General features: G+C 42.4%; 1 protein-coding gene across 2 annotated transcripts in view; it reads right to left on the reverse strand.

Annotated features, from left to right (window-relative positions):
* Positions 1–27,156, reverse strand: part of ATG4B (autophagy related 4B cysteine peptidase) — a 93,386-nt gene that overhangs the window by 16,278 nt on the left and 49,952 nt on the right. Inside the window, exons 2-7 of one of the 2 annotated variants that reach the window (XM_082250064.1) lie at positions 15,522–15,623; positions 10,204–10,275; positions 7,304–7,402; positions 5,153–5,251; positions 1,775–1,847; positions 1,603–1,682 (exon numbers count right to left, since the gene is read on the reverse strand). In XM_082250064.1, the coding sequence (XP_082106190.1) occupies positions 1,603–1,682; positions 1,775–1,847; positions 5,153–5,251; positions 7,304–7,402; positions 10,204–10,275; positions 15,522–15,623 (525 nt within the window). Of the gene's footprint in view, positions 1–1,602; positions 1,683–1,774; positions 1,848–5,152; positions 5,252–7,303; positions 7,404–10,203; positions 10,276–15,521; positions 15,624–27,156 lie in introns of both variants that reach the window. The other variant, XM_082250065.1, reaches the window with a different exon arrangement.

Raw genomic sequence — 27,156 nt, forward strand, 5'->3', positions numbered from 1 at the left:
AGAGCTCCACTTCCACTCAGACGCCAGCAAGGTGGAGGTGCGGTACTGGTATGGGCTGGTATTATTAAAGATGAGCTAGCTAGTTGGACCTTTGCGGGATGAATATGAACACAAAATCAACTCCCAAATCTACTGCCAGTTTTTAGAAGACACTTGTTTCAAGCAGTGGTACAGGAAAAAGTCTGCATCTTTGAAGACAACCACGATCTTTATGCAGGACAATGCTCCATTGCATGCATCGAAGTACTCCCCTGCGTGGTTGGCCAGTAAAGGCCTTAAAGATGAATGAATAAGGATTTGGCCCCCTTCCTTACCTGACCTAAACCCTATTGAGAATTTGCAGGCGGTTCTTAAATTGGAAATTTACGGTGAAGGAAAACAGTACACCTCTCTGAACAGTGTCTGTGTGGCTGCTGCTGCACAAAAAGTTGATTGTCAACAGATCAAGAAACTGACAGATTACATGAATGAAAGGCTTATGACTGTTATTAAAAATAAGGGTGGCTTTATTGGTCACTGATTTTTTTTTATTTTTTTTAAAGCCAGAAAGGTTTATTTATAAATTTTAATATGAAAATAAATAAGTGAGATGGGAAAATTTTAGTTTTTCATTTAGTTGCATAATAATTCTGCACACTAATAGCTGCCCAATAATTCTGCACACAGATATTCTCCTAAGAAAGCCAAAACCTCACTTTTACTTTCTTAAATATTCAGGTTTGAGTTTTATTAAAATTTGGATTGACCAAGCGTAATGTAATTGTTCAATAATAAATTAATCCTCAAAAATACAACTTGCCTAATAATTGTGGACACAGTGTTTATACACACACAGCCCAATAAGACATTAGGAAAGCAGGAATAGTAATGAAGAGCAGCATCTATGCCTGAATGTCCGATTACTGGTCCTCAAAAGGGAAGTGGTGCTTTGCCCACGCAAGGCAAAGCAAAAAAGTTCACTTAAATAACAAACATATTATACTTACCACCTCTGTGCAGTTGGTTTTGCACAGAGCAGCCCAGATCCTCCTCTTCTCGGGTCCATCTTCGGCTCTCCTGGCCCCTCCCTCCTGTTGAGTGCCCCCGCAACAAGCAGCTTGCTACGGGAGCACCCAAGCCGAGTCACAGCTCCCTTTGTCCATTCAGACACAGAGCCACACTCTGGCCGGCTCCCTCTCTCCTGATTGGCTGAATGATTTTGACTAACCGCAGTGGGAGCCAATCGCACTGCTGTCTCAACCAATGAGGGGAGTCCCGGGCAGCTTAGACACTCCTGCAACATCACCATCTCTGGATAAAGACGGGCTCAGGTAAGTTTTAGCGTGGCTGAGGGGGCTGATGCACACAAAAGTTTTTTTTTTATCTTAATGCATAAAGATAAAAAAAAAAAACACACCTTCTGCCTTTACAATCTCTTTAAGCTACGAGTCACCGGAGTCATAGCTTACACAGAGCTATAGACTCCCCATGTGACACCGCTGACAGGAAGTCAAGAAAAATCTCCCCAACATGGTCAATACAAATCTATCCTTCATTGCTTAATCGAAAACTAAAAAAAATATTTTCCTCGAGTTGGGCTTTAATGTTTTTTTTCATACTCACTTATTTCCTCAGTGACAACTGTGTTATCCATGGCGATGTGAACAGCTATTGAACTCCACTGGTCAAAGGCAGTGAGCTTTCTGCAGTAAAAAAGTAAGCAAGCATAACTACAAAAACTAGAAACGAAGAAGAATAATTTAGATAAATGGTATGAAAAATGGCTCAAACAAACCTTAACACTTGTGCCACTGTGTTTGGGCCATACCACTGTCCGATGTACTTCCCTTCGCCCACTCCCATTTGAGCTGTAACACCAAGCACACATTTACTGGCATGAAGAGCCATAATCCAATATTCAGACTCAAGGTCACCTGTTTCACAACAGTTAAGAATATGTATGCAAACACAAAAAATTAACTCTTACTTGCTCCCTTTTGAATATGTTTAATTATATCTGTTCAATAACTGTAAAGAATACCTGTTGATCCTGTTCTAACTCCAATGTTGTCTTGTGTTCTATTGAGTTTCATCTCAAGGACTGTTATAAGCGCAGACTAGTACAGCTCTGTGGACTGCAGAGAACCTCCCACTATGTTATGGAGGAAAGGGGAAGGTGTTCTGCAGTCCTGTCCTGAGGTAAAAATGCTGCTCAAACCTAAATATAGTACACCAAGTGACTGTTGTCACCCTAGGACAGGTATAATGTTACTGGCAGTATCACAATGTGAAAATAAAGAAAGGTATTACAGCTGCCACATCTAATGACTGGTAATCTGCAATATGTACCATTTTTCATTGTCAAATTTGGATATGCTTTAACAATTGTGCCAATATTCTATTCTACATTACTCCTACCATTTACGTTATAGCGAAGAGGAGAGCAGGAGGTGTTAAAGTAGTTCCAAAGTATTCTCTCCAGTTACATAATAACATCCAGCGGTTTCCGTAAATTGACAGCATGTTTAAACTATTTAATAAGTACTATGCAGTTACACCAAAGGCCATTTGAATCTCACACTTTCATAGAATTCAAAACAGCCTGTGCATGGATCGGTATTTTCATGTAAATATATGGAAAAAAAAAAAAAAAATACAAAAAAAAGGAAACAATAGTTTTTCTGAGACATACATGTAAGCATGACATGCTTAGTATAAAATAAAAAAAATTGAGTTATTGTAAGTTAAAAAAATGAAGACTTTTCTGTGTATAGTTTGTAATGACATATGGACAGGAGGCAGCTATATACTCATTACTTTTACAGGTCTTCTTCCTCACATATAAAATTATTTTTAGCTGTGGGATTCTTACTGATCTCTCTCTACGGTGCAAGTCTACCACTCAAGGATCAGATTCAGGGCTACAGCAGGCAAACAGAGTGGTAGAGGAGTGTGGGGGGGGGAAGGCAAATATCAGTGGATGGTGGCCTATCAAGAGACCCAGTTACTGCCCATTCAAGGAAACATTTGAGATTCTCTAACTCCCTTAAAGTAAGGGGATATACAGAGAAATAACTGGTTTGTGCATCCATAACAATAAAAGGCATACCTGAGTTTTAACCCTCCTCTTATGTTAGAATTCCGTTACTATCCATGATGTTAGGGTCAGTTTTGACCTGTGTTTTAAATCAGCCATAAAATACCCTCTGAATAATTATTTATCATCAAATTTGTTTCTTACCTCTTGGTTACCTTGTTAGGCTTCTTTATCCTTGAAAAGATTGGTTTTAATATTTTTGGTGTGACCCCTAGACCTTTCTTTTGATAGCATACCTCTCATTGTCAAATTGAAAAAAATGGTAAAATAAAGTCAGCAACTCTGAAATTTATTGGTCCTATGTTTCTTCACTTTATTTAGAGAAGCAGACAAGCAGGAAAAGAGATAGGCCCCTCCCTAACTACAGCTCACAGGGTTGAGAGGGGATTGGCTGTCAGTGTTACTAAGCAGAGAGAGTGTTTATGATTTCAGTTTTGGAACTTATTAGTGTCCTAAAATTCTATATTATAACTGGGTCAGAATTGACCCTAACACCATGAACGTCTTAATTTTCACCACAGTATTTTATAATTTAGTGAAAAGGATTATTTTTCTATTACCGTATATACTCGAGTATAAGCCGAGTTTTTCAGCACATTTTTTTGTGCTGAAAACGTCCCCCTCGGCTTATACTCGAGTCAAGGAAAAAAAAAAAAATAAATTTCCTGTCCGCTCCGACGGGTTTAAGGTTTAAAAATGGCGCCGCCCGTCGCATACATGTCACCGCGCACGCGCCGCCACCGCTCGTGTAATTTCTGCTATTCCCGGCGCCGCTCGGGAGAGGCCGGGAATAGCCGAAAGTATACGAGCGGCGGCGGCGCGCGCGCAATGACGTGTCGGCGCCGGGCGGCGCCATTTTTAAAATGAAGGCGCCTCTGGAACAGGTAAGTGAAACAGCTTCACTACCTGCCATGGGCTGCGGGCACACTACGAGGGATGCAGTGCTGCGGGCATGGTCCACATGTACCATGCCCACAGCACTGCATCTCCTGTAGTATGCCCACAACCCCGGACCCTCTTGTACCATGCCAGTGCCCTGCATTCTCCTGCACCATGCCAGTGCCCTGCATTCTCCTGCACCATGCCAGTGCCCTGCATTCTCCTGCACCATGCCAGTACCCTGCATTCTCCTGCACCATGCCAGTACCCTGCATTCTCCTGCACCATGCCAGTACCCTGCATTCTCCTGCACCATGCCAGTACCCTGCATTCTCCTGCACCATGCCAGTCACCCTGCATTCTCCTGTACCATGCCCGCCGCCCTGCATTCTCACCCTAGGCTTATACTCGAGTCAATGATTTTTCCCATCTTTTTGTGGTAAAAGTAGGGGTCTCGGCTTATACTCGGGTCAGCTTATACTCGAGTATATACGGTACATTGTTTAAATAGAGGTTCCTGACAAAGTAAAAAAATCTTGATGCAATAAACAAATTTATGTGATACTTCTAGACATTCAAAACCTGAAAACGGGTCCGTTTTGACCCTAACACAAGAGGAGGGTTAAAGGGTGCCTGCCAGATCACTAACATGATGGTCGTTATAGCTAGCCTGTTTTTGAAGGTGCTCAATGTAGGGCTCTCATCCTGCATTTCCTTCTTGGTGATTAACTAACTTTAAACAAACACATGTATATTACATGTCTCCTGCCTGATATGCACATACTTTATCTGGGCAAATGACACACCATTTGATGAATTGAGGATAAGGATGACAACTCTGAAACCTGCACCTTGGAAAGATAACAAATATTCTATACAGAAACACGTAAACATCTATAGGCCAAGTGTGAATCCTTATGAGCTTTGCAGAAAACACTGGTGTCAACCTGATTTTATGGGAACAAAAAGGATTTGCTGTAAAACCCCAGCTGTTTCTTACCCCAGGAATAGTTGGCCAGGGTTGGGTATATAAACAAACTTACTATGCTAATTAAAGATGAAAATGTCTGAAATGAGCACAGTTTTCTCAAAGCAACCAAAATTTGATTATTGTAGCCAGGATGAAAAAAAAAAAAAAAAAAAAAAAAAAAAAAAAAGTAAAACAAAAAAACAATGTCTCCCCAACAGTTTTCTCACCAATCTGATGTATAGAATAGTAACTATCTTTCTTGTCTAGAAAAGCAGTCAGGATACTGAGGTATTCCCCCTGTGGTTTCTGTTTGTTCCATCTCCAATCTGAGAAACAAGAAATGCAAATGAAGTCTGTATTAAATATGTGATTTACAAATTCATAATAATAATAATAATAAAAATATCAATAGAAAATAAATTTGTTAACCTTCCTACATATTAGAACTGATAATCTGAGGTAAAATTCCAGGCTATCACCGAACTACTGTAGTCCTAAAAATGTCTAAGAAAGAATAAACTTACCTATTTTGATGTCACTCATAGGCTTCTTTTGGCTCATCTGTTGTTGGCATTTCCTCCACTCCCCTGCAGCTGTCTCTAGTCTGCTAAAACATTTTCCCAAGCTCATGAACACTGCATTGCTGGAGGAGAAGTGGGTTTCCCTGCATGCAATTCGAATGACAGGCGAGTGTGACCGGCTCTCAATAGAGCTGGTTCACACAGGCCCCGGGGGGGCCGCGGTCCAGGTTGCAGAAGGGTCCTGTGCGTCTTTGGGTCCAGTTCATGTGCGAATTCAGGCAAAAATTCAAACCTTAATTGAACCTAAACTGGTGAACAGACAGGCACCGGACCCCAGGCACGAACCCACGGATGCACTTATGTGAACCCAGCCTTAAAGTGGAGTAAAACTCCACATGTATGCATAGCATATTAACACATTATGGCAGACTTATTAGACAAGTGGTCCTCTCCAGTACTGCGGTGTCAGCGCTCCTAACGGTTAAGGGCACTGCCCTCTTCTGCTGGTCTTTCTTCCAGGTTCTAACTTTTTGCCACTTGATTGGCCATAACATGATGACATCACTCCTGTACGTGTGCATAGGAGTCACATCATCATGGCACAGAGCACAAAACGCTAACAGGCAGGAAAAAGCATATATATATATATATATATATATGTTAGAAGAGACCAATAGGGTCTCTGTCAGAAGTTTTTCATTTTTTCAGTAAATTCCACTTGAAGTATTATTTCCTGAGAGTGTTCTGATAAAAATAAAATATTTTATCTTTTGAGTATGGTCTATGTTTCCATGAGGTTGCAGAGTAGATCTATTGTAATACTAGAAAAGTCTAGTTAAACCAGATGTTAATTTCTATCTAGAATCAAAAGGAAAGTACCCATGTTTCCCTATAAACACTGTTCAGAAAATAAACAGGCTTAATTCACTAAGCTATGATGATTGTTAGTTACCATATCCATAAGATTGTTAGGAATTACAGCAGAAAATAACTTACTGTTATATTAATTATCATGTGTTATAAAACAGTAAGGCTTGGTTCCCACAACTGCGATGCAACTTTAGTGCGATTATGTGATGTGACTTTGCATATTATAAGGGGCCAAGTCGCACTGTAAATCGCAATAAAGTAGTGCAGAAACCTTTTCCTAAATTGCACCATTCTGGGTGGCATAGATTGGAACGAGGGCTTTTGCACTTGTGTGGACAAGGCCTAAATAAAGCTTACTGACATAAGACACAGGACACCTGTTCTGAGATAAATACGGGGGAAGGCCAACCATTTCTTACTTAATTTTAAACTTGATAGTTTTCTGGTGGCCTCTGGTTTTCAGTACTGTCAGTGACCTTGAACAAACGTGCCATAAATGATGTCATCCTGATCTGGTCAGTTGCCCAAAAAAAAATGCATATATAAATCCCAACATTGACTCTCTTTTTTGCTCCCTTTGGTCTGTAAAATATACCATGGAAAGCATTTTGTTTTATCTGTTTGTGAAGTGCAAAAAAAAGAATCTTGCCAGAAATCTTGTCAGCTGCATTGTTGTGTTTGGATGCACAGTTATCAGTCAGTGTGGTTCACAGCCCTCTGCAAACTACAGAACCCCTCTTCTTTGTGTTTTAGAGAAGAGTAGGTGTCCAGTAGTGCAGTCCTAAACACTGACCATACACAGATAACATACAGCGAGTGGGCATTGTCATCATATGACAAAAGGTGAGTTACTCGGTTAAAAGAATAGGCACTCTGAAAATGTTAAAACTAATGCAGCCACCACATCTAAGGACTGGTAAGTGCCAATGTATTACAATTTTGTTTCTGGGTGCCTTTTTAAAGAAGCAAAAACACAAAATATGTTACCTCTTCCTACATGCCTACACATCACAGCATGCGCAAATATCATCTGTCCACAGCGTAACATACAGCCCCAGCCGGTGTCAGAGGTTGGTCCAGTTCCTCCTAAAAAAAAAAATAATAATAATATATAGAAAAAAAAATTGACAGTTTAGATGAAAAGTTCCAGTATAATCCTGAAATCCTCCAAGACAAACATCATGTTTGCAAAAAAACAGATCCCACCAGGATGCAGAGTGGAAACTGGTCCTAGGAACAATTTCAGTAAAACATAGCTGTGCATTACTAAGACTGGCCATACATCATACAATTTTCCTTTAGATTTACCAAAACCATATAATATGAGGTAAAACCTAAACATTTTCACATTTGTATGCAATTAGGTAGGCCCTTGCACTACATATTTGAAGGAAAATCTAAAATAAGAATAAGAAAGTTGTAGAATGTATGGCCAGTTTTAGAAAATACTATTCCCCCAACTTTCTAAACATTTGTACAGCGAAATCCTAAAATTATAAGTTGCCATTGCTGACTTATGTCTGAAAATGATGCTTATCTGACTGTCTCTGGCTTACACAGCCAGTGACCCAGGACAAGCATTTAGCAAGGCCATCCAATTGATTTGTATACTTGTCCCAAGTCATTAGTTAACTGAGAAAGCACTAAAGCTTTTGGATGAGCACATAAGTATACAGTATTTTTATAAGCGGAGGACACCACTGGCAGCCTAAATCCTGTATTTCTCACAATACAGCTTTCCCTAACCCTTTCACATCTTTATGTTTTTTGCACACGTTTCAAAAAATCATTTTAGGTCTGAAGATTAGTTAAATCCAACAAGTGTATATTTTCTGAAAGCAGACCCATTGTAGAAGAAAATGTGTTTTTATGTCACACGTTATTGCTGCAACAATTTTATCAAGCACAAACTTTCTGTACAAAATATATGAAGATTCATTTTAGGACACATAAATGCAATACATTAACCAATTTTTGGTAATATATAAAAGTGGACTTTGCTCAAAAGGAGATGTCCAATATGTCACGCTTTAAACCTGCAGGCGTCTGCAAAATGCAGATGAATTTTGGCATCATATATTTTTTACAGGCGATGCTATAAAATCCCCTGCAGGTCATCAGAGTTAAAGTGGTTCTAAAGGCTGGGGGTTTTTACCTTCATACATTCTATGCATGAAGGTAAAAAACCTGTGTGCAGCTCCTGCCCCCAATACTCACCTGTGCCCAAACCAGCGATGTGCACATGAGCAGAAGCTTTCCTGGGTCTCCCCCTCCTCATTGGCTGAGAGACATTGGCTGAGAGACATTGGCTGAGAGACATTGGCTGAGAGACATTGGCTCTCGCTGCTGTCAACCAGAGCCAGTGAGGGAGCGGGGGTGGGGCTGAGACGCGCTCTGTGTGGGTCATTGACACACAGAGGCGGCTCAGAAGTGAGCATGCACGAGTGCACCAAGAGCAAGCAGTATGACACGTTTGCGATTTAAAAAAAAATAAATAAATAAATCTGACCCTTTAGGCCCCTTTCACACAGGCGGACCGATCAGATCCGCCTGTCAGTTTTTTGGCGGATCTGAACGGACACCCCATGCATCTCTATGGGGCATCGGATGTCAGCGGAGACATGTCCGCTGACATTTGATCCGTCAAATCTAGACGTCAGTTTCCATCAGATTCCCCCATAGAGAACAGCGGGACCTGACAGCTGTGTCTCTGCACACAGCGCGGAGACACAGCTGCCATCCGCCTGCTCAGCGGGGGATCGGCGGACTCCCTGTGTGAAAGGGGCCTTACAAACATATGCAGTACATGCACATTTCCACACGCTCTATCCCCTTAAAGATACAGCAAGAACAGAAAATACCTGCTGATCTGTAAGAATGCATTTAGCTCCTAAATCTTGTTATGGGTGAATAACACACAGCTTTTTTTGGACCGAGTGGGGTCAGTCCTGCCCAGTTGTCTTTTGCTTAATGTAGAACTATAGGCAAAATTCCCCCCCCCATTTTTGATAGAATAAGGGAGAGTTTTAACCCGCCAGATTTTTTACACTTGTTACACATAAAGTTGTGTAACATTTGAATTTTCAGAACATTTTGAATCACAGACCTAGAACAAGCAATGCAAAATGAGTGTCAAAATTCAATAGCTCTATACTCGTTAAAGGCAGAAATTCAGATAGTCCTAAAGCTATAACATTAGCCTGACAGTCAGGGAACTAGCGTTCTTAAATAAAAAATGAACAAAGTATATCCCTCTATAGTGTGTACTTGCCTAGATCCAAAGCAACTAATACATTTCCTCTGTTTACTCATCTCAATTTGCTATCTGTAGGAGTCACTTCTGACAGCCTAACTGGACATCAAGCAATCTAAAGAAAACAGCTCAACCCCCTCTCCCCCAAGCACACTAAAGGTGACTGACAGCCTTGGCTTTACATTTTTCCCTATTAGTGTGTGTGTGGTTGTCGGTTACCTCCATTCAGGTCTCAGGTTACAAAGAGCTCTTTTACCTATGCTGTGAAGTATGTGGCATCAGATCTAAAAAGCTGAGAAAAGGCTTTTAATACATGTGTTTTATGAGGCTGTAGATAAAAAGGTACATCTTATATAGGAGGATTGGTTTCATCTCTGCATCACCTGAGGCTTGTCACTTCACTAGGTATATGTAAGGGTTTACAACCACTTTAAAAGGAAAGTCACCATTGGAAGCATCCATGATTGTTTCATGACAGATTATTCATACAAAGAAAAACAATGTTACTTTGAAGACTGAGATGATGTTTCAAACGCTGGCAGGGTGAAAAATAACATACTTGTGCATAATTCTTTACCAAATTCTAAGCTTCCCAACTTAACTTTTTGACATCTAATTCTAAAGCTCTTGTTACCTATTGGTTGAAAGTTCCTCCGGTATGTAAACCACAGTCTCGATGTAACATCATTCAGAATCTCCTCCTTTTCTGAAAGTTACAAATTTAAAAATACAAATTACTGTATGAAAACTGTAATACTAAAAAGTGCCTGAGCAGCATATAGCAAACAATAAGATTGGATTAAAAACACAATATTGCTGTGCTAAAAAATATATAAATAAATTATACTCGATAATATCATAAAAAGGAAGCAGCCACACTAATCTGGAAAATTACAGATTAAAACAGGAATAAAACAATAACTGTGGCGCTAAACCCTAAAAAAAAGCCCCAAGTGAATGAGCAAAAAGCAGTCCTTAAGGTATAACTCCACACTGAAGAAAGATGAAATAGCCTCAGAGCCGGAGAACCGCCACCAAAAGCACTCCAATCTCACCACTGCTTACCAAATGATGATGATCCCCATGACAGAGATCACATGAGCCCAAAAAACATGTGTTGGAACAGGAACTCCCACTTACTGGTCCCGGACTGGCAAGCTCAACAAATGGTGTGATATGGAATGAAAAGAGCAGGGACACTGACATAGCGCAGACTGCTAAAAATGTATTCCCACATGTATTAAAATTACACTTACAGTGTTAAATAGATGATCTCGCATCTCAAATCGGTGCAAATGGACCTCCTCTCGGTGTTCCTCGGCGTTCCTCGTTAGACAACCAAAAAGATGGCCGCCACATCTCCTCCACGCGTCACCAAGAGCGCCACCCGACGCGTTTCATCATCAAGAGACATCGTTGACCCCTTGACGACGTCTTTTGATGACGAAACGCGTCGGGTGGCGCTCTTGGTGACGTGTGCTGTGGCGTGGAGGAGACGTGGCGGCCAACTTTTTGGTTGTCTAACGAGGAACGCCGAGGAACACAGAGAGGAGGTCCATTTGCACCAATTTGAGATGCGAGATCATCTTTTTAACACTGTAAGTGTAATTTTAATACACGTGGGAATACATTTTTAGCAGTCTGCGCTATGTCAGTGTCCCTGCTCTTTTCATTCCATGTCACACCATTTGTTGAGCTTGCCAGTCCGGGACCAGTGAGTGGGAGTTCCTGTTCCAACACATGTTTTTTGGGCTCATGTGATCTCTGTCATGGAGATCATCATCATTTGGTAAGCAGTGGTGAGATTGGAGTGCTTTTGGTGGCGGTTCTCCGGCTCTGAGGCTATTTCATCTTTCTTCAGTGTGGAGTTATACCTTAAGGACTGCTTTTTGCTCATTCACTTGGGACATTTTATTAGGGTTTAGCGCCACAGTTATTGTTTTAATAAGATTGGATCATTAGATAAGATGCTGGTTAGAGTCGTCGAGAAAAAATGTAATATGTTTATTATGAAATACTTTCATTTTCCTCTAATTTTTTTTTAGAATAGTGCAATACTGCTATTGGTTACTATGATCCCCTTACAGCATATGGGACATGAGACCTGTATCACTAGGCTCAATCATTAAAATACATGCTTCTTGTATATGTCACTGACAAGTATACTTACAGGTTAAGTTCACCTTTTCCAGAAAATAGCCTATGCAGTCAAGAGGCCACAGTAGATACTAAAAGAAAAAAAAAAAAAATGTGCAGCTTTGTAAAATGTTCATTAAGTTTATTGTCATACCTGTAGGCCATTTGGGTCCCACCAGAAGTCTGGCTGAAAACTGCCAGTTAGCAACCCACACCATTGATTTTCACTCTTGTAATGCTGGGAGCAAACATCCAACAGTTTTCACATCCAAGCAACATGGCAGAATGTGGGCTTTGCTTAGTGGAAGTTTTTTGGCCAGGCTGTTAGGAGGACCTAAATGGCCCTAAGATATGACAATAAAATAATAAACATTTTACAAAGCTGCACAGTGTTTTTTATATGTACCTGGGTCCCTTGATTGCATAGGCTATCTTCTTGAAAAGACTAACTCAGCCTTTAAGTGTGAAACAGCTATTCTACCCTTTCTGTGAACTGGATGGTAATTGTGGGATTATGGTGGAAAACATGGACTGTGGCAGATGATTCAGCAATGTCATGTTAGTGCAGATCCATAAACCGATTACTGGACTGCTTAGATCATTTCATTTTTATCATCCTCAACTGCACGGAAGACTGCTATCTCCTCAGACATAAGATATTGCTTAGATAAAAGATGTGCTGAATTACTATGTACACAAGTTTCACATGACTTCCGCTATTGTCTCTTGTGTAATGCAGTTGTTTTAAGTGGATACCAGATTTACCCATCACTATGTATGAGATCAGCACGTACAGCCTGATAATAAAAATCAAAACATTGCATTTTTGTTCTCTGCAGGCCTTTTCCAACCAGAGGGCCAGATTTAGTAAAGTCAGCATGTGTTGGTTAACATAAAATAGAACTCCATCTTTTCTTTTTTTTTTTTTTACTCCCCCCCCCCCCCCACCCCATTTTCCTCTGGGATAAGAAAGCACACGCCGTTCTCTTCAGAGAAGAACAGCAATATGTTATTCTGCCCATTTCCTGCGAGCCCAGCCTATCGGTTGCACACCCGAGAGTGCACCTCATCGTGCCGCCTTATGGAGTTTCCCCTTGAAAATTAACTCTATTGGCTCCATTTATAAATATTGATACACAAGATTCACAGAACGTTCACTCAATATTCTAATAAAAATACCCCCCCATGACTAAGCTGCACAACTGAATCATTTTATACATATTTTTAAAGGACATGAAAGATTTTTAGTACATTGTTTTGTTAAAAATAAAAACACTGTTTTAATATACTGTAAGTGGATGTGCAAAAACATAATTTAATTTATTCTGACAGTTGAACTATTATATACAGAGTACTGCAGATAAGTGAAGATGACAATGTTCATTTGCAGGCTTTCCTTTTTTTTTTTTTAATTAAAATAAAATATTATATTTACCGGCTCTGTGCAGAGCTTTGGCACGGAGCAACCCCAATCCTCCTCTACTCGGTCCCTTGCTGGCACTCCTGGCTCTTTTCCCTCCACCAAGTGCCATCATAGCAAGCCACTTGCCATGGGGGAACTCATGCATGCTTGCTGCAGAGCCCCACTCTGTGTATATATAAGACTCGCAGAGCGGGACTCAACCCCTCCCCTGCTCCCTCCTCACTGGTTGTGATTGACAACAGCAGGAACCAATGGCTCCCGCTGCTGTGCATGCACCAATGAGGAGGGAGAGAGCCTCGGCTCTGGAGGACATCGCCGGATCGAGATCGGGCTCAGAGAAGTATTTAGGGGGGCTGCATGCAGATGTTTTTGTTATCTTACTGCAAGTAGATAGCATGCATAGAATGCAGTAAGATAAAAAGCTTTTTGCCTTTACAAACACTTTCAGTCTGCATGTGATCTCTACGTCAGAGCTGACCATCACAAGATCAGGAAACACTCTGAATGGTTCCTAATCATTAGTGGTTTTCCCAGAGGTCACTGCAACCGTAATTGAGAATTAGCCGCCACAAGAAGTGTCGGCTGCTAGTTTTCAAAGGGGAGAATGTATTTTCAGGATATTGCGCCAAGAAATGTTAATATACAGACTGCAGGCAGGAAGGGGTTAATCATGTTTATAAAAAATTAGCGGCAGACTCTTATGTTACTGGAGATGAGACATTGTGGACAAGGATGTATAGCAGGGGTCTTCAAACTATGGCCCTCCAGCTGTTCAGGAACTACAATTCCCATCATACCTGCCTAGTCATATCTGTGATTGCCAGAGTTTTACAATGCCTCCTGGGATGTGTAGTTCGGCAACAGCTGGAGGGCCTTAGTTTGAGGACCCCTGATGTATAGGATAAATGCTCAGGGGGAAAAAATAAACTGCATTATGGCTATACTGGACACTGCTGTATGTAATTTGAACTATGTTTTAAGTGGAAAACCCTAATCAAGATAATTCAATATGTTTTTGTATATGGGTGTAGAGGCTACATTAAAATTTAGCAGAGGGTAGAAAACTATAAATAGTAGAGAACATTGAGGTATGGTAAATTTCACAAATTATATTTAACTTCTTCCCGCCCGCGCTATAGCCGAAAGACGGCTACAGCGCGGGCTCTAATTTCCGGGAGGCCGTCTTTATACGGCCTCCCAGTGACAGGCTCCTCGCGTGCTCCCGCGAGCGTGCATCGGGGAAAATCTGTGTCGGCCGTGTCCCTTGGACACAGCCAATCACAGATCGTGGTAAATGGCCAATCACAGCGGCCATTTACCACGTGATCGGACCGTGCAATGAGAGATGATCTCATATGTAAACATATGAGATCATCTCTCATCGCCAGCTCTCCTTCCTCACACAGAGACTGCGTGTGAGGAAGAGCAGAGCCGATCAGCGGTTAGGGGACACAGAAAAATGTAATCAGTACACTGATCACCAGTGCCCTGATTACACAAGAGGTAAATAAAATACAATAAGTTTGCACCATCAGTGCCCACCAGTCAGTGCCCATCAGTGCCTGCTCATCTAGGCACTGATGGGCACTGACTAGCAGTACTATGGGCACTGATGGTGATGCCCATCAGGGCTCATCAGTGCCGCCCATCAGTGCCTAGCAGTGCCGCCTCTCAGTGCCCATCAGTGCTGCCCGTCAGTAATGTCTCAGTGCCCAGCAGTGCCACCTCAGTGCCACCTCTCAGTGCCACCTATCAGTGCTCATCAGTGCGGCATATTAGTACCTCCTCATCAGTGCCACCTATCAGTGCCCATCAGTGAAGGAGAAAATTTTATTTATTTTCAAAATTTACTCGCAGAAAATAAGAAAACTTTTTTTTTTTTCAAAATTTTCTCTTTTTTTTCTTTGTAAGAAATAAAAAAACCCAGAGGTGATTAAATACCACCAAAAGAAAGCTCTATTTGTGTGAAAAAAAATGATAAAAATTTCATATGGGTATAGTGTAGCATGACCGCGCAATTGTCATTCAAAGTGTAAGAGTGCTGAAAGCTGAAAATTGGCCTGGCAGGAAGGGGGTGAAAGTGCCTGGTAGGCAAGTGGTTAAACTAAGCATATGATGAGTCACATGTCAGTACAGTCATGAGATACAGGCAGCTGAAGATTTTCAAACTTTGAAGGTTGTTGGAAAAACGGATTGCTTTCTCCATTTTCTTATTGGTCTGTTATTGTGAAGGCCACGGACCATGAGGAAGATGGGATGGGGCCCAAGGATATCCTTACAGGACAAGATTTGCATAGATTACTTCAGCTACCTTTATGTCTGGACATCATGTGTAACCTGGGTTAATGAAAGGTTCCATTTGCATCACCCAAGCTTGCTTTAAATTACAATACCTGTCAATGCACTGTAGTTCTTCCCAAGTATCCACACTGGCTCGGCAGTTTCTGGAAAGTCTGGTGCATCAGAAAAACGGAGCGTGTCATAGGTGAGGGTTGCTAGGAGAAAAAAAAAGACAGCTATATGATTTATGCCCTTGCAATTTTTCCTTAATATGGGATTGTTTTATGAGGATTTGTAAAAAGCAGTGAAGTGTCCCCTAGAGACCAGATTTCATTTTAATTAACAGAGTAAAAGTGAAAGATAAATTCTGACAGGGTGCCACTATCAACTGCACTAGAAGAGAGGGGTGGGTCACAGCACTTGCACCTGTAATTGGTCCCCTGCTTCAGAAGAGTCAATTATCTCCTTCCTATTCCACAAAATCAGATGTGGTGGCTTCATTAGGTTTCTATCTTTAGGCTTTTCCCCCTTTATTCTGACCTGGTGATTCAGCCAGTAAGTAACACACTGTCAAGAATGCCTCTGTTTCCATTCTGGATGGAGGTGCAACAGAGACATCTTTGGATTGCAGCATTATCAGTCTGGGGGAAGTGTAGTGTTAGACTAGCAGATTTAAATGGATTTGACTAACAAGCTGATGTAACACCTTTTAAGCAGTTACAGCAACCATGTTTGTCCCTTTTGGGATAAAAAAAGGTTTAAACCAATGAAGCTGAATAAAAGCTGATCATTGTAGGCACCCCTGTTCGGGGTGGGGGTGGATTGTGAGGGGACTGCAGAGATGCTCAGGTTTTCTGCCAGCACCATGTGCCGGCTGTCAGAATAGAATAACCAGCAGGAGAGGTTTGGCCATCTCCATTAGACAGGGCTGAATGGGGAAAAAAAAATATCTTATGGTTTATAACCTGCTTAGGTTTAAAGATCTGTACACTGTTTTCAGGAAAGAAAAATGTATTGTATCTGATTAGTAAAAAAAAAAAAACAAAAAAAAAACACTATATAAATGATCTGCTGAATCAGGTGCTTTGAATTGCTTTTGCATTCACATTGACTTGTATGGGGAAGAAAAGTGTCTCAGAGGCAAATATGAGCCTGAGGAAATCCAGTTCATGGTGTTCTGAATGTACAGCTGAGAAGTTTTATATCTTAGTGATGATAGACTGTACATAAAACATTACTCCTGAACATGGGAAATCCCAGTAGCATCTTCTGTTTCTGGAATAGCCAGGTTTGTCATAATTACCTTTTTAAACAAATACAAAATTTGTTGAACAAAAACATTACTCGTGTGACCATTGTGTATATAAAGGATTACTGTTTTTTTTGTATAATAAACTTCAAGCTTTAAAAAAAAAAAACACGAGTTTTGGTTTGAAAAGCGGTTGTAGTTTTATTTCTTCACACTTTGTCACTGAAACCAAAAGCCCCTTTCACACGGGAGCCTCTGCCCGACAGACGCCTGGCGGTTCCTCAGCAGGGAAATCGCTCCGCTGATCCTTGCTGGGCAGGCAGATGACAGGTCTGTTTCCGCTCACTGTGCAGAGCGGCTGGGACGGACCCTGTCCAGCTCTCCCCTATGGGGAAATCTGGTGAAAACAGATCCATGTGTTTTCACCCAATCATATTCAATCTGATCCGCCAGACGGATGGAAAATAAGACCATCATCCGTCTGGATTTGGCAGACAGGATTAGATCCGATAGCGGCGGGTGTCAGTGGACATGTCACTGCTGACATCCGTCACTCCATAGGGGTGATCAGGTCTGCCTGAAAAACTGACAGGCAGACCTGATCGGACAGCCTGTGTGAAAGGGGCATATAGGTATATGAACAAGAAAACATATTTTATGACTGGCATACATTTCTGGGCACTCTCCAGTGCCAGGGAGCTGCAGGTGCCATGTACAGCCTTCCAGTCAAGTGAATGGCTGCACGCAGCTATACTCTTGTAAATGCCGATCATTCATTGCATCAGAATTTACACATACATGCATCTTTACTGAACGTTAAGTTTCACATTTGGGAAATACATTTTACACAAATGCAAGGGTAAACGAAGATGCAAGAGTACAGCCACAGACAGCCATTTACTTGAATGGGAGGTCGTATGCAGCACCCTAGGCACTGGAAAGCAAAAAAAATAAAAACATTTACACTAGGCTTAGAAAATGCCTTTAAAAAAACATGTGCATGAACCCCAATAATCAATAAAGGAATTATTTTATTTTTTACTAAACAAGAACTTGCTACCAGCCAAGACAAATACAGTTTATAAATGAAGTATAAGAGTGGCACCCGTCCTCTGCCTGATTAAATAAGCTTTATTTGCCACATAGAAAACACATAAAAAGGAACATGGTCAATTCTAAGCTTATGCATTTCTGCCCAGTACAGGCCTTATAGGAATCGTAAAGTCTTTTTTTTCCACCATTAAATAAAAAACATGTTATACTTCCCTCCTCTGTGAAGGGGTTTTGCACAAGGCAGCATGGATCCTCCTCTTCTCAGGCCTTTCTTTGGCCCCCCTGGCTCTTCCCTCCTGTTAAATGCCCCCACAGTAAGCAGCTTGCTATGGGGGCACCCAAGCCGAGCTGCAGCTCCGTGTATCCAGTCAGATACGGAGCTGCCATTCAGCCACGCCCCCTCTCTCTCCTGATTCGCTAACTGAGCTGGATTGACAGCAGCAGGAGTCAATGCTGCCGCTGCTGTGTCTCAGCCAGCCAATCAGGAGAGAGAGAGTCCCAGACGGCTGAGGAACTCATGGACATCGCTGGATAGAGATGGGGATCAGGTAATTATTAGGGGGGCTGCCACACACAGAAGGCTTTTTATCATAATGCATTAACTAGATGACGCCCGCACTATAGCCGAATGACGGCTACAGCGCGGACCTAAATTGCCGGGAGGGCATACACTGACGTCCTCCCGTGCACGAGTGGCCAGCGCACTCCCTGCGGAGCACGCCTGGCGAGTCCATGAGACTCGCCTGATCACAGATCGGAGTAAGGGGGCGATCCCTCCCCCTTACCACGTGATCAGCTGTCAGCCAATGACAGCTGATCATGTAAACAGCAGCCGGCGATCAGCTGTTTTTTTTTCTCCTCACACTTTCAGTGTGAGGAGGAAAAACAAAAACGATTGCCGGCTGCTGTCAGAGGGACATCGCCGAAGAGGAAATGTTTTTGTACCCCAGTGCCACCCACCACTGCCATCTGCCAGTGCTCACCAGCGCCACCTACCAGTACCACCTACCAGTGCCCCATCATATGTGTCACCTACCAGTGCCTATCATTGCCCATCAGTACCACCCATCAGTGCCACCTATTAGTGCCCACCAGGGCAGCCTTATCAGTGCACATCAATAAAGGAGAAAAATTACCTGTTTGCAAAATTTAATAACAAACTATAAAAACGGCTTTGTTTTTTCAAAATTTTCAGTCTTTTTTTAGTTTGTTCAGCAAAAAATAAAAACCCCAGTAGTGATTAAATACCACCAAAAAAAAGCTCTATTTGTTTGAAGAAAAAAAAAAGATAAAAATGTTATTTGGGTACAGTTTTGCATGACTGCGTAATTGTCATTCAAAGTGCGACAGCGCTGAAAGCTGAAAATTAAAGATAATAAAAAAAAAAAAAAAAAAAAAAAAAACCTTCTGGACTTTACAACCACTTAAGGACCAGGCCCAGGGCTGCCGCTAGAAATCCTGGGGCCCCATACAGCCTACCTGACAGGGCCCCCCCCTCCACCGAACATATCAAAATTATATTATCACCCCTTCCCCCAATCCCTCTTCCTAGCAGAAATCCCTCCCAATCACCACTCACAGCGCAACCCCCCAAATCCCTCCACAAATTCACAACCCCATCCCCGTACAGAGCGTAGGGATCAGGAATGCATTACGTACAGAGTGCAGGGGTCAGGAATACGCTCAGGAGAATGCTAGATACAGAATGCAGGGTTCTGGAGTGCATTAAGCACAGGGTTCAGGAGAGTGCTAGATAGGGAGTAGTGCCTTACTAAGCTGACCAAGATTTCCCATAGATGCAAATGTTAGACAGGGAGCAGTGCCATACCAAGTTGACGAAGATTCTCCATTGAGGCCAATGTTAAAAATCGGGAGTAGTGCTATACCAAGGTGACCAAGATTTCCCATTGTGGCCAATGTTAAAAATCGGGAGTAGTGCCATACCAAGCTGTACATAGTAGCTAATGTACGTAAATGCCTCTGTACTGCACCTCTTCCCAGCTGCTACAACCTCTGCAACACACACACACCTCTCCTGTGCCCTTTTCTTCCCCAAAGGTCCCCCATCTTCCACATGATTACCTTTCTAAAATACCTTTCTGTTGCTGGCTGCCATATCTTCCTTCTATTTCTTCCCTATGCACATGTTGCTTGACACGGGGCGGGTCTGAGTAGCAGTCTCTCATTGTGGCTGCATAGTGCACACCCAGCTGGTTTGTTAGCCAATCCCAGGCTGTTCTAAATGTTCCCACTGCTGCAGGTCCTTCTGAGCTAGAAGGTAACATTTTTCACCAGAATTATGGCGGACAAAACCTCTGTACAGCGGGACAGTCCTGCCCAGGTTGGGAGGTATGCTGTCATCCTACCGATCTTCCTGCTGTCCGGGCCCCCCTATGTGCCGGCGCCCCATACAGGAGTACTGGCTGTACCCCCCTGATGGCGGCCCTGACCAGGTCTATTTATGACACATGTTGCTTACAAGTTAAAATCAGTCTTTTTTGCTAGAAAATTACTTAGAACCCCTAAACTTTATATATGTTTTTTTAGCAAAGACTATGGAGAATAAATTGGCGGTTGTTGCAATATTTTTTGTGACGTGGTATTTGCGCAGCGGTCTTTCAAATGCAATTTTTTTTTTTTTTTTTTAGAAAAAATACATTTCACTGCATTTAAAAAAACTAAACAGTAAAGTTAGCCCAATTTTTTTGTATATTGTGAAATATGTCATGCTAAGTAAATTGATACCCAACATGTTAGGGTTTAAAATTGTCACCATTCCACGAATGTGCGCAAACTACGCTCTCCATAGGCGATGCTTTAGAAAAATTTTAACGGTTACCACCAGTTTAGCGTTAGAGGAGGTATTTTTCTAGAATTATTGCTCTCGCTCTGGCGATCAGGAGGATACCACACATGTGTGGTTGGAACATCGTTTTCATTTGCAGGCACGACTTACGTATGCAGTTTCTTTAGTGCAAGCTCACAGCTAAAGGGGCGCTTTAAAAAAAAAAAAAAAAGTCCCCCTATTTTATTTAGTTTTTAACACTCCACTGCATTTACTTCACTGTGCATTCTGAAGTCCCATGCCCAGCCTTCTGTGCGCTCTGTGTATCCTGCAGTCCTGCGCCCTGTGCATCATGCAGTCCTGCGCCCTGTGCATCATGCAGTCCTGCGCCCTGTGCATCATGCAGTCCTGCGCCCTGTGCATCATGCAGTCCTGTGCCATTTTTCAATAAAAAAAAAATATATATGTCCCCGGATTTCATTTTAAAATCTGGTCACCTTAGGTTAAGGCCTGTATTGAGCAGAAACATGCAAGTGCAAGACTGAGCATGTAGCATTTTATGCGTTTTCTACATGACAAATAAAGCTTATTTTAGCAGCCAGAGGACAGGTGGTGCTTTATTACACATACCAAATGTGGATGATATACAGAAGCAGTTTATGAGCACCTTCTCTCCGCACATGAGCTGAGGAAACCTGGGGTTGAGTAGAGGTGAGGGTTGTTTTGTTTACTAGATTAAAAATGCAGCACAGCAGATCGGTGGGCTGTAATGTGAGTCCATGTTTTACCCTCATTGACCCCATAAAGAATGTCTAACTAGCACTTCCATCCTTTCATACTATTACCACCCACAGATAAGGCAAATAGATAGCGGCAAATGTGGTTTTATTTAAACAACTGGTTACACATACCAATCTTCAGCCAATTATCACCAATTTCCTGCAGTTTTAGATCACAAAATGTAACCAACAGATCAATGCAAATATGAAAGCATTGAAATGAGCACATTTTTGGCTTTAGAACTTGACGCTTCTGGTCATTATGGCAGTTATTTTTTATATATAGTGCTTTAGTAAACCAATATTATGGCAGTTATTTTTGATATATAGTGCTTTAGTAAACCAATTACCACTCAGTTAGGGCTTACACCTACTATAAAGAGGATCTATAATTAGAATGGCCAGTACAAACAAGATACAAGGGGGGTGATAGAATTTTCCACAAAGTGTCATATCAAGGACTTCAGAAAGCATTGAGTCAAAAAAAAATCAACAAGACATTGAGATAATTAACATTTCCAAGTGAATGGAATGCCCTACCAGCCAAGTGCATTATCCCACATTTTTTTTTTTTTTTTTTTTTTAACAAAATAAACACAAGTATAAAAACTACTCATAAGCATTAAGATAGAGATACACTTAGCGTCGGTTCACACTGGCGCGACGCTACTTTCAGGGGCGACCTCCGAGATCGCGGTGCGAGCAGCGCGCCGCGACCTCGGAGCGGCCGCCACGGACTTCATAACATTGAAGTCTATGGCGGTCGCCTCCTGGTCGCCCCAAAGAAGATCCGGACCCTTTTTCTAGGTCGGAGCGACTTGTGTCGCTCCTATTAGAACGGGTCCGTAGCTTCCCTATGGGAGGCGACCTGCGGCGACCTGTGAGGCAACCAGGTCGCCTCACAGGTCGCCCTAGTGTGAACCGGGGCTTAAACAGGCTACTCTTTTTGCCCATGGCTATACATATACAGTGTGTGTAATTATATATATATACACACACACACACACACACACACATACATACATACATACATACATACATATATATAGTCCTAGCTTTCTCCAGATCACAAGGGGGGGGGGGGGGGAGGAGAGCCACACAGGGGCCATACTAGTTGACGTGTTTCAAAGGTTTACCTTCTTCAGGAGCCTCCGATTCCAGGACTGCATAGCCACGGGCAAGTGGCCTGTTTAAATGTATCTCTATCTTCATGCTTGCGAGTAGCTTTTAGAGCCGGTTCACATATGAGCGATCCGACTTGCCGGGGCGACCTCACAGGTCGTGGTGGCAGCGTGGAACACATGTGGAATAATGCACTAGGCTGGTGCACCCTCTTTTCTTTGTATTTTTTTTAGTGACAGTATGGACACCCCCAGTTCTAGAGAGCAGCAAGGCCAAAAACAATATCCCTTGAGAAATAGATCATCATTCTAGAATGGGCCACCGTACATACACTATATTACCAAAAGTATTGGGACACCTGCCTTTACACGCACATGAACTTTAATGGCATCCCAGTCTTAGTCCGTAGGGTTCAATATTGAGTTGGCCCACCCTTTGTAGCTATAACAGCTTCAACTTCTTTTAGGAAGGGGGTCCACAAACTTTAGGAGTGTGTTCATGGGAATGTTTGACCATTCTTTTAGAAATGCATTTGTGAGGTTAGGCACTGATACTGAACAAGAAGGTCTAGCTCGCAGTGTTTGCACTAATTCATCCCAAAGGTGTTCTATTGGGTTGAGGTCAGGACTTTGTGCAGGACAGTAAAGTTCCTTCACCCCAAACTCCCTCATCCATGTCTTTATGGACCTTGTTTTGTGCACTGGTCCAAAACATTTGGTGGCGGAGGGGGGGGCGCAGAATATGGTGTGGGGGTTTCAGGGGTTGGCATGGCCCCTTAGTTCCAGTGAAGGGAGCTCTTAAAGGGTTGTAAACCTCCGAAAAAAAAATTACAAAAAAAAAAAAAAAAAATGTAAAAAAATAAAAACCTGAAAAGACAAAGGCATTCTGAGCTAGTGTATGCTTTGCATACTAGCGCATTATGAAATACTTACCTTAAGCCCCTGCAGCGACGCCCACACACGGCTGACACGTTAACCCGTCTTCCTTCCAAGTTCGCGTCCTCCAGTCATCTGATTGGCCGGAGCCGTGATGATGTCACTCCCACGCATGCGCACAGGAGCCACCGATCACCGCACAGGGCTCTGAAGGAATGGCACGGGCTGCATGCAAAGTAAATATCTCCTAAATGGTGCATGTTTAGGAGATATTTACAGTACCTATAGGTAAGCCCTATCATAGGCACAAGTTACCCGGCTTTGTTCGGGTCGCCGATGTGGGAACCCAGAAGCGACCTCACTTCCGGCTTACGAGGTTGCCAACGGTGCCAATTTAAAAATGCAGATTTTGGCATTTTGAATACTTTGAAGTGCATTGGAGGAGTCTAGGGTCTTTTAGACCCCCGATCCCTCCATGAAGAGTACCTGTCACTGCCTATTACTGTCACAAGGGGTGTTTACATTCCTTGTGACAGCAATAAAAGTGATCACATTTTTTATTTTTTAAAACAGTGCTCAAAATAAAAATGTAATAAAATAAATAGGACATTTTTTTTTAACCGCTTCCGGCCCGCGCTATAGCCGAAGTACGGCTACAGCGCGGACTCGAATTTCCGGGAGGCCGTCTAAACGGCCTCCCAGTAACAGGCTCCCCGCGCTCCCGCGAGCGCGCATCAGGGAAAGTCTGTGTTGGCCGTGTGCCTTGGACACAGCCAATCACAGATCGTGGTAAATGACCAATCACAGCGGCCATTTACCACGTGATCGGGCCGTGCAATGAGAGATGATCTCATATGTAAACATATGAGATCATCTCTCATCGCCAGCTCTCTTCCTCACACGGAGACTGCAGTGTGAGGAAGAGGAGAGCCCGATCACCGGTAAGGGGACACAAAGGAATGTAATCAGGGCACTGATCACCAGTGCCCCGATTACAGAAGAGGGGAAAAAAATGCCACAACTGCCCACAGTGCCCGCCATCAGTGCCCATAGTGCTGCCAGTCAGTGCCTGCTCATCTAGGCACTGATGGGCACTGACTAGCAGCACTATGGGCACTGAGTGTGGGCAATGATGGTGCTGCCCATCAAAGCTGATCAGTGCCACCCGTCAGTATCCATCAGTGCCACCCATCAGTGTCGCCTCTCAGTGCCCATCAGTGCCACCTCTCAGTGCTCATCAGTGCGGCATATTAGTACCTCCTCATCAGTGCCCATAAGTGCCACCTCATCAGTGCAGCCTATCAGTGCCCATCAGTGCAGCCTATCAGTGCCGCCTCATCAGCGCACATCAGTGAAGGAGAAAAATGTATTTATTTTCAAAATTTACTCACAGAAAATAAGAAAAACTTTTTTTTTTTCAAAATTTTCTGTCTTTTTTCTTTTTTTCTGTAAGAAATAAAAAAGCCAGAGGTGATTAAATACCACCAAAAGAAAGCTCTATTTGTGTGAAAAAAAAATGATAAAAATTTCATATGGGTACAGTGTAGCATGACCGCGCAATTGTCATTCAAAGCGTGACAGTGCTGAAAGCTGAAAATTGGCCTGGGCAGGGAGGGGGTATAAGTGCCCGGTAGGCAAGTGGTTAAAGCGCCCCTGTCGCTGTAAGCTCATGCACGAAAGAAAATGGTGTTCCAACCACACATGTGAGGTATCTATGCAATCGCCAGAGAGAGCAATAATTCTAGGAAAAGACCTTCTCTGTAATTCTAAACTGGTAACCGTTAAAAAGATTTTAAGTACCGTAGTTTCTCGCCATTCCACGTGTGTGCGCAGGTTTAAACCGTAACATGTTAGGTATCTATTTACTCAGCCTGACATCATCCTTCACATCATACAAAAAATGTGGCTAACTTTACTGTTTTTTTTTTTTGTTTTTTTTAATGCAGTAAAATGTACGTTTTCCAAAAATATTGCATTTGAAAGACCGCTGGGCTAATACCTCTCCAGGATGGACAAAAAATATTGCAATGGCCACCTTTATATTCTCCAGAGTCTTTGCTAAAAAAACATACACAATGTTTGGGAGTTCCAAGTCAATTTCTAGCAAAAAATACTGATTTTAACTTGTAAACAACAAGTGTCAGCAATAGGCCTGGTCCTTAGGTGGTTAAAGCAGCTGTAAGAAACACCAAGACACGTATTGTCTCTTCTGAAAAAAAATGCCCCTACCTGCCTGCTGTCTTCTCTGGCGCTGAGTGCCAGGATGAGGGCCTCCTGCGGGTGACATCACCCCCCCCCCCCCCGAAGTTCCGCTTTAAGGACTCCTCTTGCACAATTACCACTTTTGAGGAGTAGGGGGGTACCCGTTTTTGGCAGGTACCTGCTCCCACTTCCATTCTTTTCCCTCCCTCCCCCTGCAGTCTTCTGGGGCATCCACTAATCCAGGATGTCTTGCGTATGCGCAGTGGGTACCTGGCTGTGAAGCCACAAGTTCACTGCTGGACCATGGCACAGGTGAGTGGCTGTTTTTTTTTTTTTTAAAGTCAGCAGCTACACTTTTTGTAGCTGCTGATATATATTTTTTTTTTTATAGGTGGGTGGAGCTCCTCTTTAACCACTTGCCGACAACCAGGAGTACATATACTGCGGCAGGTCGGCTCTGTCTTGCAAAACGACGAAACTGTATGTCGCTTCATGGGACAGCAAGTGGGGGTGGGCGCACCCATTCGTCACAGGGGGAGCAAATCAGCGGGTCTGGCAGCCACGATTACTGCAGGGCACCTGCAATCACTCCCTGTGGAGACAGAACAGCGGTCTGCTGTTGTGAACACGGCAGACCGATGTTCTGTCAGTAATGAACACAGGGATCCTGTTGTTCCTCTTATTTAGGTCCCTGTGTTCATTCAGTAAATAGATCCCCCACACTATTAGAAAGCACCCCCTATGGACACATTTAACCCTTTGATCACTCCTGGTGTTAATCCCTTCCCTGCCAGTGTCATTAGTACTGTAACAGTTCAAATTTTTAGCACTGATTACTGTAGTAATGTCACTGGTCCCCCCAAAAGTGTCAAAAATGCCAGTTAGGTGTCCGATCTGTCTGCCGCAATGTCGCAGTCCCGCTAAAAATTGCAGATCGCCGGCATTACTAGTAAAAATAAATAAATAAAAAATGACAAATATTTCCCCTAGTTTGTAGACGTGATAGCTTTTGTGCAAACCAATCAATATACACTTATTGGGATTTTTTTTTTTTTTTTTACCAAAAATATGTAGCAGAAAACAAATTGGCCTAAAATGATGAAAAAAAATATTTTTTTTTTTTTTTAAATCAGCAATGTTTTATAGCAGAAAGTAAAAACGTTTATTTTTTTTCCCCAGAGTTGTTGCGCTATAAACAAAAAAAGAGCGACAACTCTGAAAAAAATAAATAAAATAATAATAATAATAATAATGATATCGCACAGGTGATCAAATACCACCAAAAAAAGCTCTATTTGTAGGGAAAAAAGGGACATCAATTTTATTAGGGTACAGCGTCCCATGACTGCCCAATTGTCAGTTAAAGTAACGCAGTGCTGTATCGCAAAAAATGGCCTAGTCATTAAGGGGGCAAATCCTTCCAGTCCAGAAGTGGTTAAGGTAAGTAAAAACAGGGACTGAGAGGTTGTTTTTAAAGTCCATCGGGGGTTAATGCTATCCTGGAGTTGGGCTCAGTACATCTTTATTGTAGATGTATGTATCCATCCACATATAAAGATCAGATCTGTTTATGGGACATTTTCATGCCAGATGTGTTATACCAAGAACTCTGCTGGCAATCTATACTTTATGACCATGTGTACAGTGTACCAGCAGTCATAGGCCTCCAATAAAGAATCATAG

The sequence above is a fragment of the Pelophylax lessonae genome (assembly GCF_965119305.1).
Source record: "Pelophylax lessonae genome assembly, chromosome: 3".
Lineage (NCBI taxonomy): Eukaryota > Metazoa > Chordata > Amphibia > Anura > Ranidae > Pelophylax > Pelophylax lessonae.